The following is a 14849-nucleotide window of genomic DNA, read 5'->3' as shown; positions in this document are numbered from 1 at the left end:
GCAGAATCCGAGGATTGGCTGGGAGGAAAATCTGCATGTTACACAGGAAGCCCTGGCAATCCACCTTGGAAAACTCTGTTAATAAATCCTGTTACTGCAGGACTTGTTGAGATAAGCAGTGGAGACATTTTTTTCTCACAATGAGGTATGGCATTGGCAAAGCTGCATAGTAAAAATGGACATACTGGAGGATTCACTCAAAAGGTAGACATTGACAGCAGGGGTGTCATCTAATGCAGCGTATCACTCACCCAACCACCCCCCACGGGATAGGCATACATCACATCATGACCACTAACCTACTTGCCTTCAACAACAACAACCGCCTGGGAATCTTCTCTGGCACCATTCCAAGAACCCATCACCAGCTCCATCACAAACATATGTTTATGGTTGCTATATTACAGTGTATTCATATCTGGGCTCAGCGTTGCGTAGGTTGCTTTCTAGGCTTAAATCCGTTACCTGTACAAAATTGTAATCAGTAGCCTCATTTTTGGATTACCGAAACTCGGCAATGTAATCCGATTCAGTTTAAGATTACTTTTCCCTTTAGGAGGCAGCACATGCAAACCTCACTGGCCACATTGGCTAAAGTAGAACTTGGTTCTATTTGAGACGCCCAGCAAGTCCCCTCCTTATTGGATATCAGGAAGATTCAAACCCAGGTGGAAGCTTGAAAGACAAATTAGGAGAGATGAATTAACGATAACGGAGTCAGAATCGACAGGGGGAACAAACTTAAACCCCTTTTCAATGCAGAATGTTGTTGTTGTTTTTTACCGCAAATATGCTTTCTGAATGTCAAAGTAATCCAAGAAGTAATCATGTAGTTTTACAAAAGTATCTGTAATTTGATTCATATTTTTGCTGGCAACGTAATAGATTAGGGTTCATTTTTCGTAATCAGATTACATGTAACTGATTAAATCAGTTACTCCCCAACCCTGTCTGGGTTTAATTTAAAAATTGGTCACAACCTCCAAATTTCAATTTGGAGAGTCTAAAGGGCAGAGTCAATAGATCTATGACACACACACACACCAGAGTGGCTATGCATCTGGCACCTTTGACGCTAACGATACCAATTCATATTTGTTATAGTCACAGGAAATATGGAGATAAATGCTACAGATATGTAGGGTGCGGATATTCTTCTTCTTTAAAGTGTGCAACGGTGTCTTCTAGATTGGTTTATAAAATGTTCAACATTTTATTGTTTTGAATTCTGCATACTCATCTCCTCACAATCCCTTGTGATACAAAATCATTTTGGATCAAACCCTTTAGAATAATAATGTAGAATAAAACATGATTAAACCCATTGTACCGTCTGCTCTTTAGCTGCCAACAGAAACATTGCATTTTAGGATGAGAATCATGACCTCCTTTTTTTAGAAATAAATAAATAAATGTGCACAAGCTCAGCAGCCAATGTGCGAAGACTAGCGCGATCCTCCATGACCGATCATGAAGCAGCCAGTTTCCATATGAAAGACATGCTGCTACTGTAATAGGCAAGTGCACATGAGCTCAATCAAAATGTTACGTTGAATAAACTGAACCCTACACATTAGATTTTGGGAGAGTTTCGTTTTGGGTTTTAAGTGCCACCAACACGTAAATATGATTCAATTTGCGAGGTCTTCTTTTCTAGAGGCGTGAGAAACATCTGGACCATCCCTTTTAATAACAGACTTTCGTTTTTTCTTAACGAGGACAGCCGTTCTTATGTAACCGTAGAATCAGTTAATATAACAAGGCAATGATGGGAAGAAACCCTTCTGCACCAACCACCGCCTAATCCAATCATTCTACAGCCTGGAATAGATCACTGACTGATTATTTGGGGTTTCTGTTATTGTTATGAGCAAAAGGAGAAAATAAGCAAAAGCTTAGTTATTTGCAATAGCCTATGTAGACCTATAGACTAGGATATAGCCTAATCAAGGACCAAATGGTAGTTTTGGGTTCCTGGATAGACTACATTCCTTTGACAAGTGAATAGCTTGGCTAATTTGCAAAAGTGAAACGCAAGAACACCATGATTTGGTGTGAAACAGTTGAGGAATTAGTCAAACAACTGAGTGTGATGATTGACAGGCCAATAGGTGGATGCATTGTGTTGCATAAATGCGGTTGATTGACGAGGTCCATTTACCTGTGCAGTTGCCATATCGTTTGCCCGCCACACTGTCCAGGAGCGCCAGCGCCAGGTTGTCCGGTGTGTCCGCAGGCAGCGGTGTCCAGCTCGTGTCCAGACTCGCCTCGGAGCTTTGCTCATCGCTAGACAGCGACGGGCTCCTAATGTCCGCAGTGGCCGAGGGCCAGCACGGTGCTTCCTCAGTGTCCGGGCTGAACACCTCCCTGGCCGGACCGCTCTCTGGAGAAGTCTCCCTGAAAAACGGAACCACCCGAGACAGGCTGGCTCGCCGCCGAGAAGCGCCAGTGCCAGTCGCCTTCTCCCCAAAGCCACCAGCTCGAGTGAGCGCCGTTGTCTGTTTCTTCAAAAACTTTTCCAGGGGCTTCATTCCCGCCGGCATTTTGATACAATACCGCAAAAAAATGCTATTTTCGATGGTGATTGATATTAACTGAATACCTCTGCAGGGACTATCGTTGTGTGACTACATTATACAAGCATCCATGCGTACTTCTATTGACCGGTCTTCGTAGTAAGCTCTTGCATATGGAAATAATTAACCCATTTGTCAAATCATGATTTTAAAAGATCAGTGTAAAAATCCGATTTGTGAAGCAGCAGTCTATCGACGTCAGCGTGCTCACAGACGACTGCCCGTTCTGGCTGAGTGACATTTATCGCAAAATATCCAAACCTGCTCCACAACAACTGCTCCCTGGCGTCTCCACCTCTGCAGACGTTTCGGGCGCGTCAAGGAACAATGTTTGTCAGTTTCAAGCAGCGGCCAAAATACAATGGATGACGAACACACACTCTCAGCAGAGCACAGTGCGATATACCGAAACAAAATATAAGGATAACAGCGGGGGGTGGTAAATAGGCGCCCCAGTAGCTTTTTACCAGCGACAAATGCGACGCGTCTCTGCCGCATGGGGTATGTCTTGCTGCTGGCGTCAAAGCAATCTACTGCAGTAATATCGCCAGTGGGAATGGCCTCGGCCCCTCAGCATGTGTGGGAGCTTGTTCAGATAAGTACCAGCGTTTCCCTCTCCCCTTCTCCGTTTGAATGCTTATTGAATGCAGTGGTTCGAGCTCTGTGTGGACAAACGCACACCCCCGAAGAGTGTGAACGTGCTGTATTTGGGACCGCTGCTATATTAACTCGCCCACTCACTCACTCACTCCCTCCATTCCTTCCTTCCTTCATCTGCAGTTGCGCGTTTGTTGCAGTCAGTACTCCTCAGTGCCTGCTGAATGGCAGCTGCTCACTCCCACTGAAAACCAGGGCCGTCCTTGGCATAAATGATATAGGTGGTTGTCTCGTGCCCCCGGCCGCTAGGGGGCCCCGAACAATAAAAACAAACATTTAAAACATTTTTGAAGGGGGAACTCAGTTGGGGTCTAAACTTACTGTTTAGCACTAGAATAGTAGTATACACAAGGTGCAATTTCGAAATGTAGTTGTGCATCAGCAGTTTCCCTCTAGTTATGTCAGTCACTGACAACCACTCAATTAGCCCATGTCAGCTAAACCTTTTTTTTGGTTGATAAGTTAGTCTACGCAGCTATCTAAACTTGTGGTAATCATGGCTGAGTTACCGACCAGGCACTAAGGGTACGTTTCAAGCAGAGAGACAGGTGGATACTGTATTAGTTGACAAGTCACATAGAAACGGGGGTCTTGTACAATGTCGCATGGAGCAGAGATGGCATACAACACCGTGCTACATTTGGACAATAGACAACTACTTGACAATACTTCTATTTCTGATGATTTGTCCTACGTACAGTATGTACTGTATAAGGACTGTATAAGGACTGTATAAGGACAATGAAACTGTAAGATTGACGTATTTCTCAACATGCTCACAACCTGCCATTGGATACAACAAAAAAAATGATTTATGGTGTATGTCAAATACTGTGTGGAAAATTACACTGAGTGCACAAATCATTAGGAACACCTGCTCTTTCCATGACATACACTAACCAGGTGAATCTGGTTGAAAATCTTGTTGTCACCTGTTAAATCCACTTTAACTAGTATAGACAAAAGGAAGTAGATAGGTTAAAGAAGGATCTTTTTTAAATTTATTTATTATCCTTGTCAATTGAGGCGTGGATTGTGTATGTGTGCCACTCAGCGGGTGAATGGGCAAGATAAAGGATTTAAGTGCCTTTGAACAGATATGGTAGTAGGTGCCAGGCACACACATTTGTGTCAGTGTGTGTGTGTGTCAAGCACTGCAACGCTGCTGGGATTTTCAAGCTCAACAGTTTCCCGTGTGTATCAAGAATGGTCCACCACCCAAAGGACATCCAGCCAACTTGACACAACTGTGGGAAGCATTGGAGTCAACACGGGCCAGCGTCCCTGTGGAACGCTTTCGACACCTTGTAGAGTCCACTCCCTGACAAATTGAGGCTGTTCCGAGGACAAAATTGGGTGAAACTCAATATTAGGAATTATGTTCCTAATGTTTTGTTCACTCAGTGGATATTTACAATCTACAATTTGTTCCATTCAGTGCTTCAAACATAAGCTTTGAAATGTACCTCGTATTTTTGATATTGGAATAAATGGTTGTTAAAATAACTAAATAGAGACCAAATAGCCCCACCTGTTTAGCAAAAAAAAAGGTTGTTTGCAAACTGATATGTGACATGTATTAATGCCAAAATAACAACAATGGAAGAAAAAAAAAAAGCATTGAGTTAATAAAGCCACAGACAAACATGGTCTCTTTTTTTGTTTTCTTGATCAAAGGCAGCTTCAAAATGCAGGTGTTTCAGCCAAGCTTAGTGCTGTCTGTGGTGGAGGGCCAGCATGTGGAAAATACGGAGCGTAGGGGTTGGTAATGTTCTCTAGTTGTGCCGTGATTGGTTCAGTGTTCTGTCACTCATGTGGACACTACATCACCGCAAAATCTACAGGGAGAGCTAGAAATGTCAAGCCCCTTGGGTGCTGCCATAGAGTTGTATTAGAAGTTTCCATCCAAGAAGGCTCAAGGTCATTGGCCACAGATAAAATGACATCAAATCACATATCTACTGTAGCTTTGATTGGACTGATCATTTCAACATCATACTTTCAAAATCTTAGCTAGCAAGCTAGCAGTCATCATCATGAATCAAGTTGACAATCTACTGGCAAATCCTTTCAATCCTTGTCATATGAAGAGAAATTATAGATAAAACGTATCGGTGCTCATCTGCCATTGGACATAAACACTACACAACTACTTGTAAATCGCAAATTCAACAATGAGTGGTTTGGAAGGAATGAGTGGCTAACTTTTTTTCCCAGTTGTCTTGAAAGCAGCATAAATTCTGAGAATGCCAGACTTTGATGACAAAGTTTGATGACAAAATCTGCCCACGAAGGACCTCCGAGCCACCTTCCTTTTCAAGTGAGCACAGCACAACAAGGTAACTCCAAAAAAAGTATTGTATGCTGCTGCATAAATTATGTAATATGCCCGGAAGATATGTATACTGTAGCTAACAAAGTAGTACTAAGTGTATGTTGTGTAGTAAGCCATTGGTAGCTCATGTGCCTCACTCTAATAATTTGGTCCCTTTCGCCTTCATAACTTAGCCTACTGTTCTGACTTGGTGGTGCACATGTAACCTATAGCCTGTTTTAGAGAAATGTAATCATCAAATATCATAAGATCTTTCATTGTCTGCTTATATGCCCCCTTTATGTATCCTATGGTTCTGACTTGGTGTACAGGGAGAATACTGTAAGAACGGCCCATGTTCTGAATTCTGTCGCTGTACATTTCAACAGTGCTGAACAAATAGTTATATTGACTATGTCCGTCCTAGCTCGCTCACTAATGTTTTAATCAAAATTATGGATTGCCTCTTATCCGCTCATCGTCCCCTTATGCCATAGTTTGTACATCTCAATTGTCATTAGAAACAACATTTGTTTAAGCAAGTCAGCCATATCAGCTATGTTTTTAACAGTTTGTGTGCATTGTTTGTCATCATTATAGTGCAATTAATGTATTGTGTTGTGGTTTTGCTGGCATGCATCTAAAACGTTTTTTGAGAGTTTGCCGCACCAAGATTTACTTGCCAAAATCACCACTGGATGTATTGGTCACTACACTAAATGTTCTCATGGTATTTCACTGACAACTTTGATTTCGTATGAACGATGTGTGAAACCCCAATGAAGGCACAATCAAAGATTCTGAACATACGGTAGGGTTTCGAGTTTGTACTTAGTTTTGAAAATTCACCACATACTTGTGAAAAAAGCACCAAAAATATATTTTTTAAAGTAACATGGCATAAATCATGGCAAAATGTGCAGGATTTCACAGAAATGAACTTTTAAACTTTCTCCACCCATGGCAAAATGTGTAGAATTGCAGTACATTTAAAAAAAAATCTCTGCCGTCAAGAGAGGGGCACTAAAATGTTTTGCCCACGAGGTGAGGGGGGCCTTCAAACCAAATCTCGCCTAGGGTCCCCAAAAGCCTAGAGCCCTGCTGAAAACACACGTGTGTGGCAGGTTAACCCTTTATATACACACCGGTCAAGAACAAGAGTTCTATATGCTAGTTCTATATGTCAGTTGTAGAACAAGACAATTCTACATGTCAGTTGTGGTGTCATCTTGCTCTATCTTCTCTTTTGTTGTGGATATGCCGATTTGCTCAAATGGCCCATGGCCCATTGTTAATTGTGGGTGGATGGGTGCTGTCTATATGGACAGGTGGCAGTCACAACCAGTGACAATAACAGAAGAACACATGGTTCCAAGGCAGGCACCTAATATAATGCTCCACAGATTATTGGGTTGTCATTTTTCAGTTCAGTGAGGTTCGATGGACATTGTAACAAATATGGTGAAGGACATATAGTATCTCTGTTATGTTAAAGAATTGAATAAATTCATATTGCAAGGGCTGAAGCATCAAAAAAAGAGCATAGGCTTACTGACTATTTGTGAAGAAGTTAGGGGTTGGATGGAAGCCAATTAATCAATTATTAAAATCCCCATTCACTTATTAGATTTAGTAGTTCATTAAAGGCATTACTCAGGGATTGATTAATTATTAATCTAAGCACAATGTATTTGACCTTATTTCAGAGAAGGCCTTTCTTAGTTAAGTTCCATTCAAATTTAATTTGCTCTGTTTAAACCAGCTACAGCCATTTGAACAGTAGTAGTTACTTCATTACTCCAGTACTTGTGGCTGGTGATTGAAAATCATTCAGGATGTATTTTTGAAAATCATTCAGGATGTATTTTTGGAATCACCAGGGCGGCAGGGTAGCCTAGTGGTTAGAGCGTTGGACTAGTAACCAAAAGGTTTCATGTTCAAATCCCCGAGCTGACAAGGTACAAATCTGTCGTTCTGCCCCTGAACAGGCAGTTAACCCACTGTTCCTAGGCCGTCATTGAAAATAAGAATTTGTTCTTAACTGAATTGCCTAGTTAAATAAAGGTCAAATTAAATGTAAAAAATTGAGTGATATTGATTGTGGTAGCCTATTCGATGGAACAAATTAAGTTATATTTGTATAAGAAATGTTGATAAAAATGCCAGTTTGGGGCAGACCTTTTATTAAATGTAAAATAAACAAGGTCTCGAAAAGGCTTAAAGAACTTCAAAGAAAGATATAACTTAACGAGGCCAATGAGTGGAGCTATGATGATATAACAACAGAGCGTGAGGCTTGAACAGAAAACAGCAGCCGAGGCACTCATGATGAAATGGAACCTTATCAGGTGTCGCTTAGGGTTTCATCACCATCCTGTTGATCAACTGAACTGCAGGAGGAAACTGTATACTCACTCTGAGCTGCCGCATACTCAATACTTTGTTTCAGAGTAAATACGGGATCCGATTCCGGCCACCCACGGCTGACTGATCCGGCTCCATGCCTATGCAAGAGGTATTTTCAGACACCGAGCACACAGGTGCCACACAACACATGTCAGAGTAAGAGAGCTCATGGCTGGGGATATTGAAAAGCATGGCTTCTCTTCTCAATAACATGCACTTGGGGGCATCTTTTCTCTCTCAACCTACTGCACACGGACTCATTCAGGCTATTGCCTGGACATTGAGGCAGTGTAGAAACATCTTAATAACTGCTAAAGTTACCCGTGAGTTTTTTTTGCAGTGAACGGCAAGCATTGTGGCCCTCTCTAAAATGTCAAACGAGACAGTGCCTGACAGTAGTAGTGAAGCCTACCTCGCACACAACCAACCACAATGCAGTTGAGTTTTTAGCTGTGGGATCGTGCATGGATTTGCAAGCCCCCTGAGACAATAGTTGTGATTGTCTGATCTCCTTGAGGAATGGCCTCATCCTTGTCACTGGTTCCTTTAGCTCATCCACACTCTCTGTCCCTATTGACACAAGGCACTAGCTCCCTAGCGCCTGTCTGTGAGTGACAGGAGCGCTTACACACAGAGACCACAGCCTTCCGTCACAGCTGGCAATATGCCAAGCTCAGCGACGTCTGGCCCGGAGCTGTAGGGATGTCGATGGGGAGGGATGTCGATGGGGAACGTGTGTAGTGAGTGACTTATCTCAGGGAAACCTCTCTGCCCCACATCACTGACACAGGAGTGGAGTCCCCCACCCACGCACGCACGCACGCACGCACGCGTGTGTGATAGAATGCATTTTGAATTTTGCATTCTATCATGAAATTCCAGTCTTTTATATTAAAAGAGCAAGATGGTCCGTGTCCTCTTTAAAGCTTTGATCCTCTAAAGTTTTTTGGGGGGCTTTTCTTAACGACATACATTTTCTTACTGCTCTATTTCCAGAAATGCCCTGAATGAAAAAGTATTTACACCAAACAATAACTTCCGTCGGTAACTATGGTAACGAGGTTTGACCACAAAACTATGATGCAGAGCTATGTTGTGTATTAGTGATTGCAAGCATTGCCCTCGGTCACAAGGTCATTACTAAATGAGGATACGGTTATCACTATACTGTACTGTACTTCCACCACAGGAGGCAGCTGAGGGGAGGACGGCTCATAATAATGGCTGGAACGGAGCGAATGGAATGGCGTCAAACACCTGGAAACTATGTGTTTGATGTATTTTATACCATTCCACCCGTTCCACTTCTGCTTTCTCTGTAACTGCCTGGTCTGTGTGGGCACTGGGTATTCCCACTGAGGAATCCCCTACGCTTCCAACACTTTGATATACAGTGAGCTCCAAAAGTATTGGCATAGTGACACATTTTTGGGGGTTTTACCTCTGTACTCCAGCACTTTGGATGTGAAATGATACAATGACTATGGTAAAGTGCATACTGTCAGCTTTGATTTGAGGGTATTTTCATATATATCAGGTGAACCGTTTAGAAATGACAGCGCTTTTTGTACGGTCCCCAAATTTTAGGGGAACAAAAGTATTGGGACAAATTCACATATATGTGTATTAAAAGGGGGGTTATGATATTTGTGAGTCTGTAACTTTCTCACTATCCATTGCAGCCATACCTCTTTCCAGCACTCCTGAGGTATCAGATAACAACTTGAGCTGCACCTGCTAGCTAAGTCAGTGGACTTTTGACAGCAGCAAAGTTTCAGCAGGGTCAAGTTGGGAATTAGCCCACTGGGCACAGATGTCAATTCAACGTCTAGTCCAGCCTTTTATTTGAAAGAGAAGAACAGACCGTGTCCTCTTTCAGGCTTTGTCCCTCTAAAGTTTTTCTTAGGCTTTTCTTAACAACACATTTTCTTACTGCTCTATTTCTGGAAATGCCACGAATTAAAAATAATTCACACCAAACAATAACTCCCTTTGGTAACTATGGTAACAAGGTTTGACCACAAAACTATGACGCAGAGCTATGTTGCGTAGTAGTGATTGCAAGCATTGCCCTCGGTCACAAGGTCTTACTAAATGAGGATATGGTTATCATGTTACGGTACTCTCCCCTCAGCCCTGGCTTTCTGTTTCTTCTCTCCGTCCTCCTCCTCCACTTCTGCTTTCTCTGTAACTGCCTGGTCTGTGTGGGCACTGGGTATTCCCACTGAGGAATCCCCTGCACTCCCAAAATTAGCACTTGTGCTTTACACCATACTATGGAGGAAACCAGTTTCTCCACTCTGGCCTATGCAATCAAATGTCTTTTAAGGGAAGCATAGAGGTGCTAAAAGGTGAATGAACAGGCTGGGAGGGAGAGGAGAGGGAAGGGGTCAACCATGAGGTTACTGGTCATAACCTTTTCATTTGCACTTACCACACACGGGTGGAAAACGTCACATGAAGGTTCTAGTATGATCACCAGATTAGCTATTATGGGAGCACTGGCCTTCCAATGGCAAATGGTTTTCTATGGAGCTGAGGTCAGCAAGGTCACAGGGTCACATAGAGACTTTTATTGACACACAGTTACCAGAGCTATAGGTTTTTAGTTCCACCTAATGTCCTTTACTGTGGATAGTCTGTTTGGTGTGGTCAAAAAAAAACACATTTAAAAGCAAACTGAGCAAAGTATCACTTGTGTTCAATTGGATCAAGATTGATGTCATTCTGTTTTCTTATGAATGACTGGAATCAGCTTAGAATCCATGAGGTTATAGTGGCACACTTGCTCTGTACCTTAGGACATCTCTAGGAGTAAAAAAAAACATGAAAAAATATTGAATTGATATTCACTGTGGCTGAACAACAGCGAGACAGACGTTGCCACGGCGATTGGGTAATCCTATCAGTCGGTGACTGTATTGAATGTGATTCTCAGGGGTGATGTGCCTCTCCAATGTGTCATCCACCAAGATGACAAATGACCCAGGGTGCCTAATGCACTCGCTACACTCCACTCTCTGCTCTACTGATGGACATAGTTGGAGGGAGGGAGGTGCACATCTGCGATGACTCATCTGGACAACCCCCCCCCCACCCCCAATGAAATACACACACACACACACACTCCCTCAGGGCTCCATGGGCTACACACACAAACAAAGCCAAGGAGGGAGCCCCGCCCCACTGAGAGATAAATGAGGCCGGTCACCTGTGTCTGAGGATGGAGATCAGCTGGCTCTCTGTCAGAGCCTCCAACGCTCCACTGGCTCTCCTCTGGGTATCTGGGAGGAAGGAGGCTGCTCTGCCCTCTGGGGCTGTTCCACTCCTAAAAAGATTATCCTTAACTCCTCAAACAGACTCCCAACCTTCAAGCACTCTGATAAATGGAGCTTTCACTTCTCATTCTCAACACCCACCCCACCCCTTCCTCCATCCCTTCACATCCACCCACACATGCACTCCAGACGTCTATCTGATGCTGCATATTTAGTTGGGAGCTGCTAAATGTTCTGTCTCGGTTGCAAGGACAGACAGAATGTGCCATCGTTATGGCTCTGCTGTTTTGAATTGCATCTCCTGATTTCAGCACGGCGAAGATGAGTCAGTTCAGACAGTTCCAAATCAGAGTCCTTCAACAGGGAATAAACTCACACATACTGCTCGAGTAGCCCAACAAGAGCTATTACTCATCTCTCATTATTACTCATCTCTCAGCAGGTAGCCTAGTGGTTAGCGTGTTGAGCCAGTAACCCGAAAGGTTGCTAGATCAAATCCCCGAGCTGACAAGGTAAAAATCTGTTGTTCTGCCCCTGAACAAGGCAATTAACCCACTGTTCCTAGTCATTGTAAATAAGAATTTGTTCTTAACTGTCTTGCCTAGTTAAATAAATGTTAAATAAATACAAATATTCTCATCTTTCTATACCGGTGCTATCTAGAATCTTAAAGGGTTCTTCAGCTGTCCCTATAGTGGAACCTTTTTGGTTTCAGTTAGATCCCTTTTGAGTTCCATATAGTACCCTTTACACAGAAGGTTCTACCTGGAACCAAAACGGTCCTACCTGGAACCAAAAATTGTTCTCCTATGGGGACAGCTGAATAACCCCTTTGGAACCCTTTTTTTCTAAGTGTAGGATCTTAATTTGAGCCAGCAGGAAAATAATCGTGCAACAACAGGAAATGTTAATTATTATGTGAATTATAATTAATGCCAAATTTTTGTAAGTGTTGATACATTTTTCATCCGGGCAAATCAAGTCTGACATTTTAAAGTGGAAATTACAAACTGTTGAAGCCTTTTTTAAACCTCGAATACAGTTCAAGTTTGCATTTCCTGCTTTGCAGGAAAATTCTCAGCAACTAAAGAGGGATCAAATTAATATCCTACATCTGTATACTCACAAGCCATAGGGTTACTGCTATTGGCAGTCGACGAGTCATCTTGAGGTCTATTCAGTGTCACAACACTGAACTTCAGATCATTTTTACATTGGCTCAAACGGGACTTAGATGTTCAAGAAGGGTCATCAAATGGTCTACCTACCTAAACACAGCCGTAAGGCTTCATGAAGACGTAAAAACTTAGTTGACATGTTTTGTTTTTTTAATTCCCGTGTTGGGAAAGGGGCGAAACAAAGAAGATAGAAAGAGAGGAGAGGAGCACCCTCACACTTTGCACTCCCTTGCACACTCATTCGTGGCAGCCTAAGTGTCAAACAGAAGAACACTGTCACTAGAGCCAGGGTGACACCAGTGTGTGATCTGACCCCGCCCAGCGCAGGAGTCCAGACGGGGTGAGAGGAGTCCAGACGGGGTGAGAGGAGTCGCAACAGACCAAAACAGGGAGGGAGAGAAAGAAAGAGAGACAGAGAGATTTAGATGGAAGAAGAGGCAGACAGTCAGAGTAGCAGACTGAGAGAGGCCCAGAGAGAGAGAGTGCAGGCCCTGTACACTACAGTGTGATAGCCTTAGTCATGTTCTATGCGTCAATGTCGGAGTGAGGGAGCAGAACAGTATCTGGGCCTTATGTGATGTGCTGTCCTGACCGTCACTCATTAGCCGGAGCCTTACAGACAGATCATTTGTCTATGGATGAGCACTACAGAGCAACTGAGGCTGCCATGAATCATGCCTGAGTTTAATGACGTGTGTCTCACACACACACACATGGATGGGGGGTTAGGGGTTTGCGTCGTGGTGACATCACCACCCTTGGTGGCAGGGTGCTTTGTTTGGCCTGTAACAGTTACAATGGGACGGGAGGACGGGCCCCACCTCCGCGACGCGCACCGCGATGCTGAACAAAAACAAGGACTGGGGGACCCTGCGTTAAATATACAGGACTGTCAAAGATGGGCCATTAAGAATACATGTGTGTGCCGCTGCATGTTAGTGGAGTTGGCAGGTATTGAGGGGGACACAGAATAGACTCTCCCGCTCCCCTCAGCGCACACACACACGTTTCATGCATAGCATGCACATCCGTGAAACCCCAGCAGGCACATCAAATCATATTGGCCACATACACATGGTTAGCAGATGCAATTGCGAGTGTAGCGAAATGCTTGTGCTTCTAGTTCCGACAGTGCAGCAATATCTAACATGTAATCTAACAACTACCTAATACACATAATTCTAAGTAATGGAATGGAACAGGAATATGTACAGATAATGCCACGCTACATCCGAAAGCCAGTCTGTTGGTGGTGGTGCATATGGAGGCCAAAGGGGCCCGACAACAATACAACCGAAACAGAGCCATTCACTTCAACTCTGCCCACACAAGTCGAGAGGGCCGGACACAAAAGAGGGAGAGAGGCGAAGGGGAGAGAGGGGAATCCATATGTTACACATTCATCAGGGACAGGAGAGGAAGGAAGGGGGCTGGGGTGGATACTGAGGCAATAAGGGAAAGTAATGGGGTTGAGGGGGAAGCGGTTTTGTGGGGTAGGGGGAAGAGAGTGGTGAGGGGTAAGAGGTTTGTGGGGTAGGGGGTAGGGGGAAGAGAGTGGTGAGGGGTAAGAGGTTTGTGGGGTAGGGGGAAGAGAGTGGTGAGGGGTAAGAGGTTTGTGGGGTAGGGGGAAGAGAGTGGTGAGGGGTAAGAGGTTTGTGGGGTAGGGGGAAGAGAGTGGTGAGGGGGAAGAGGTTTGAGGGGATTGGGGAAGAGAGGGGGGTAAAGAAGGGGTGGGATGGGATTACAGCATGATACCATAGTAACAAGCAGCAGCAGAAGAAGAAGAAGAAGTTCTGCATTAAAGAGTGGGAGAGAAAAAACGTGAAAATGGGTTTGTGAGAAAATGTTGGCCAGCTTCGTTGATTGTGTGGGAGGTGTCGTGAACCCATTTCGCAAAGCGAATTAAAATGCACAAAACATCAATGGCAAAAATAATTCATTTATTTCTTCTTCAAATGAGCCTGTTTACATAAGAAACATGGCTGTGATCCCTCCCGGGCCAGAACACAAGCAGCAGTTTAGAACTGTCAATCCAAAACCTCACATGGCAGCTGCCTCCATGAACAACGTGCGATGAAATGAGTCGCTCGTCAACATGCATTAAAAAAGCATGAGACAGAGCCTGCTATTGGACATCATAGGTGTGGAAAAGAGACAGCATTGTAATGTAAATGCTGAGCGTCTTCATTCCAAATGTACTGAATATATTAGGCCACTTATAACATGGTTATTAAAGCAGGGGATGAGTAGTACATGAGTCCAGTATCTGCAATACAAGGTTTCTGTGTGACTCATAATATGGCTGGGTGTTAGAGAATCACTTTGATTCTACCGTTACTGTCTGCTGGTGGCTGAATTCTCTCTTTCTGACTGTTGGCACGTACAGTGGGGCAAAAACGTATTTAATCAGCCACCAATTGTGCAAGTTCTCCCACTTAAA

General features: G+C 43.6%; 1 protein-coding gene across 2 annotated transcripts in view; it reads right to left on the bottom strand.

Moving 5' to 3' along the window:
- LOC112225716 (rap guanine nucleotide exchange factor-like 1) overlaps positions 1 to 3422 on the bottom strand; it is a 33017-nt gene extending 29595 nt beyond the window's left edge. Inside the window, exon 1 of one of the 2 annotated variants that reach the window (XM_042307129.1) lies at positions 2162 to 3422. In XM_042307129.1, coding sequence (XP_042163063.1) covers positions 2162 to 2543 — 382 coding nt within the window. In that variant the 5' untranslated portion in view covers positions 2544 to 3422. The remainder of the gene's footprint in view (positions 1 to 2161) is intronic. The other variant, XM_024389836.2, reaches the window with a different exon arrangement.
- Positions 3423 to 14849: the final 11427 nt, after the last annotated feature.

The sequence above is a fragment of the Oncorhynchus tshawytscha genome, linkage group LG27 (assembly GCF_018296145.1).
Source record: "Oncorhynchus tshawytscha isolate Ot180627B linkage group LG27, Otsh_v2.0, whole genome shotgun sequence".
Taxonomy (NCBI): Eukaryota; Metazoa; Chordata; class Actinopteri; order Salmoniformes; family Salmonidae; genus Oncorhynchus; species Oncorhynchus tshawytscha.
This window is presented reverse-complemented; position numbering and strand designations above follow the sequence as displayed.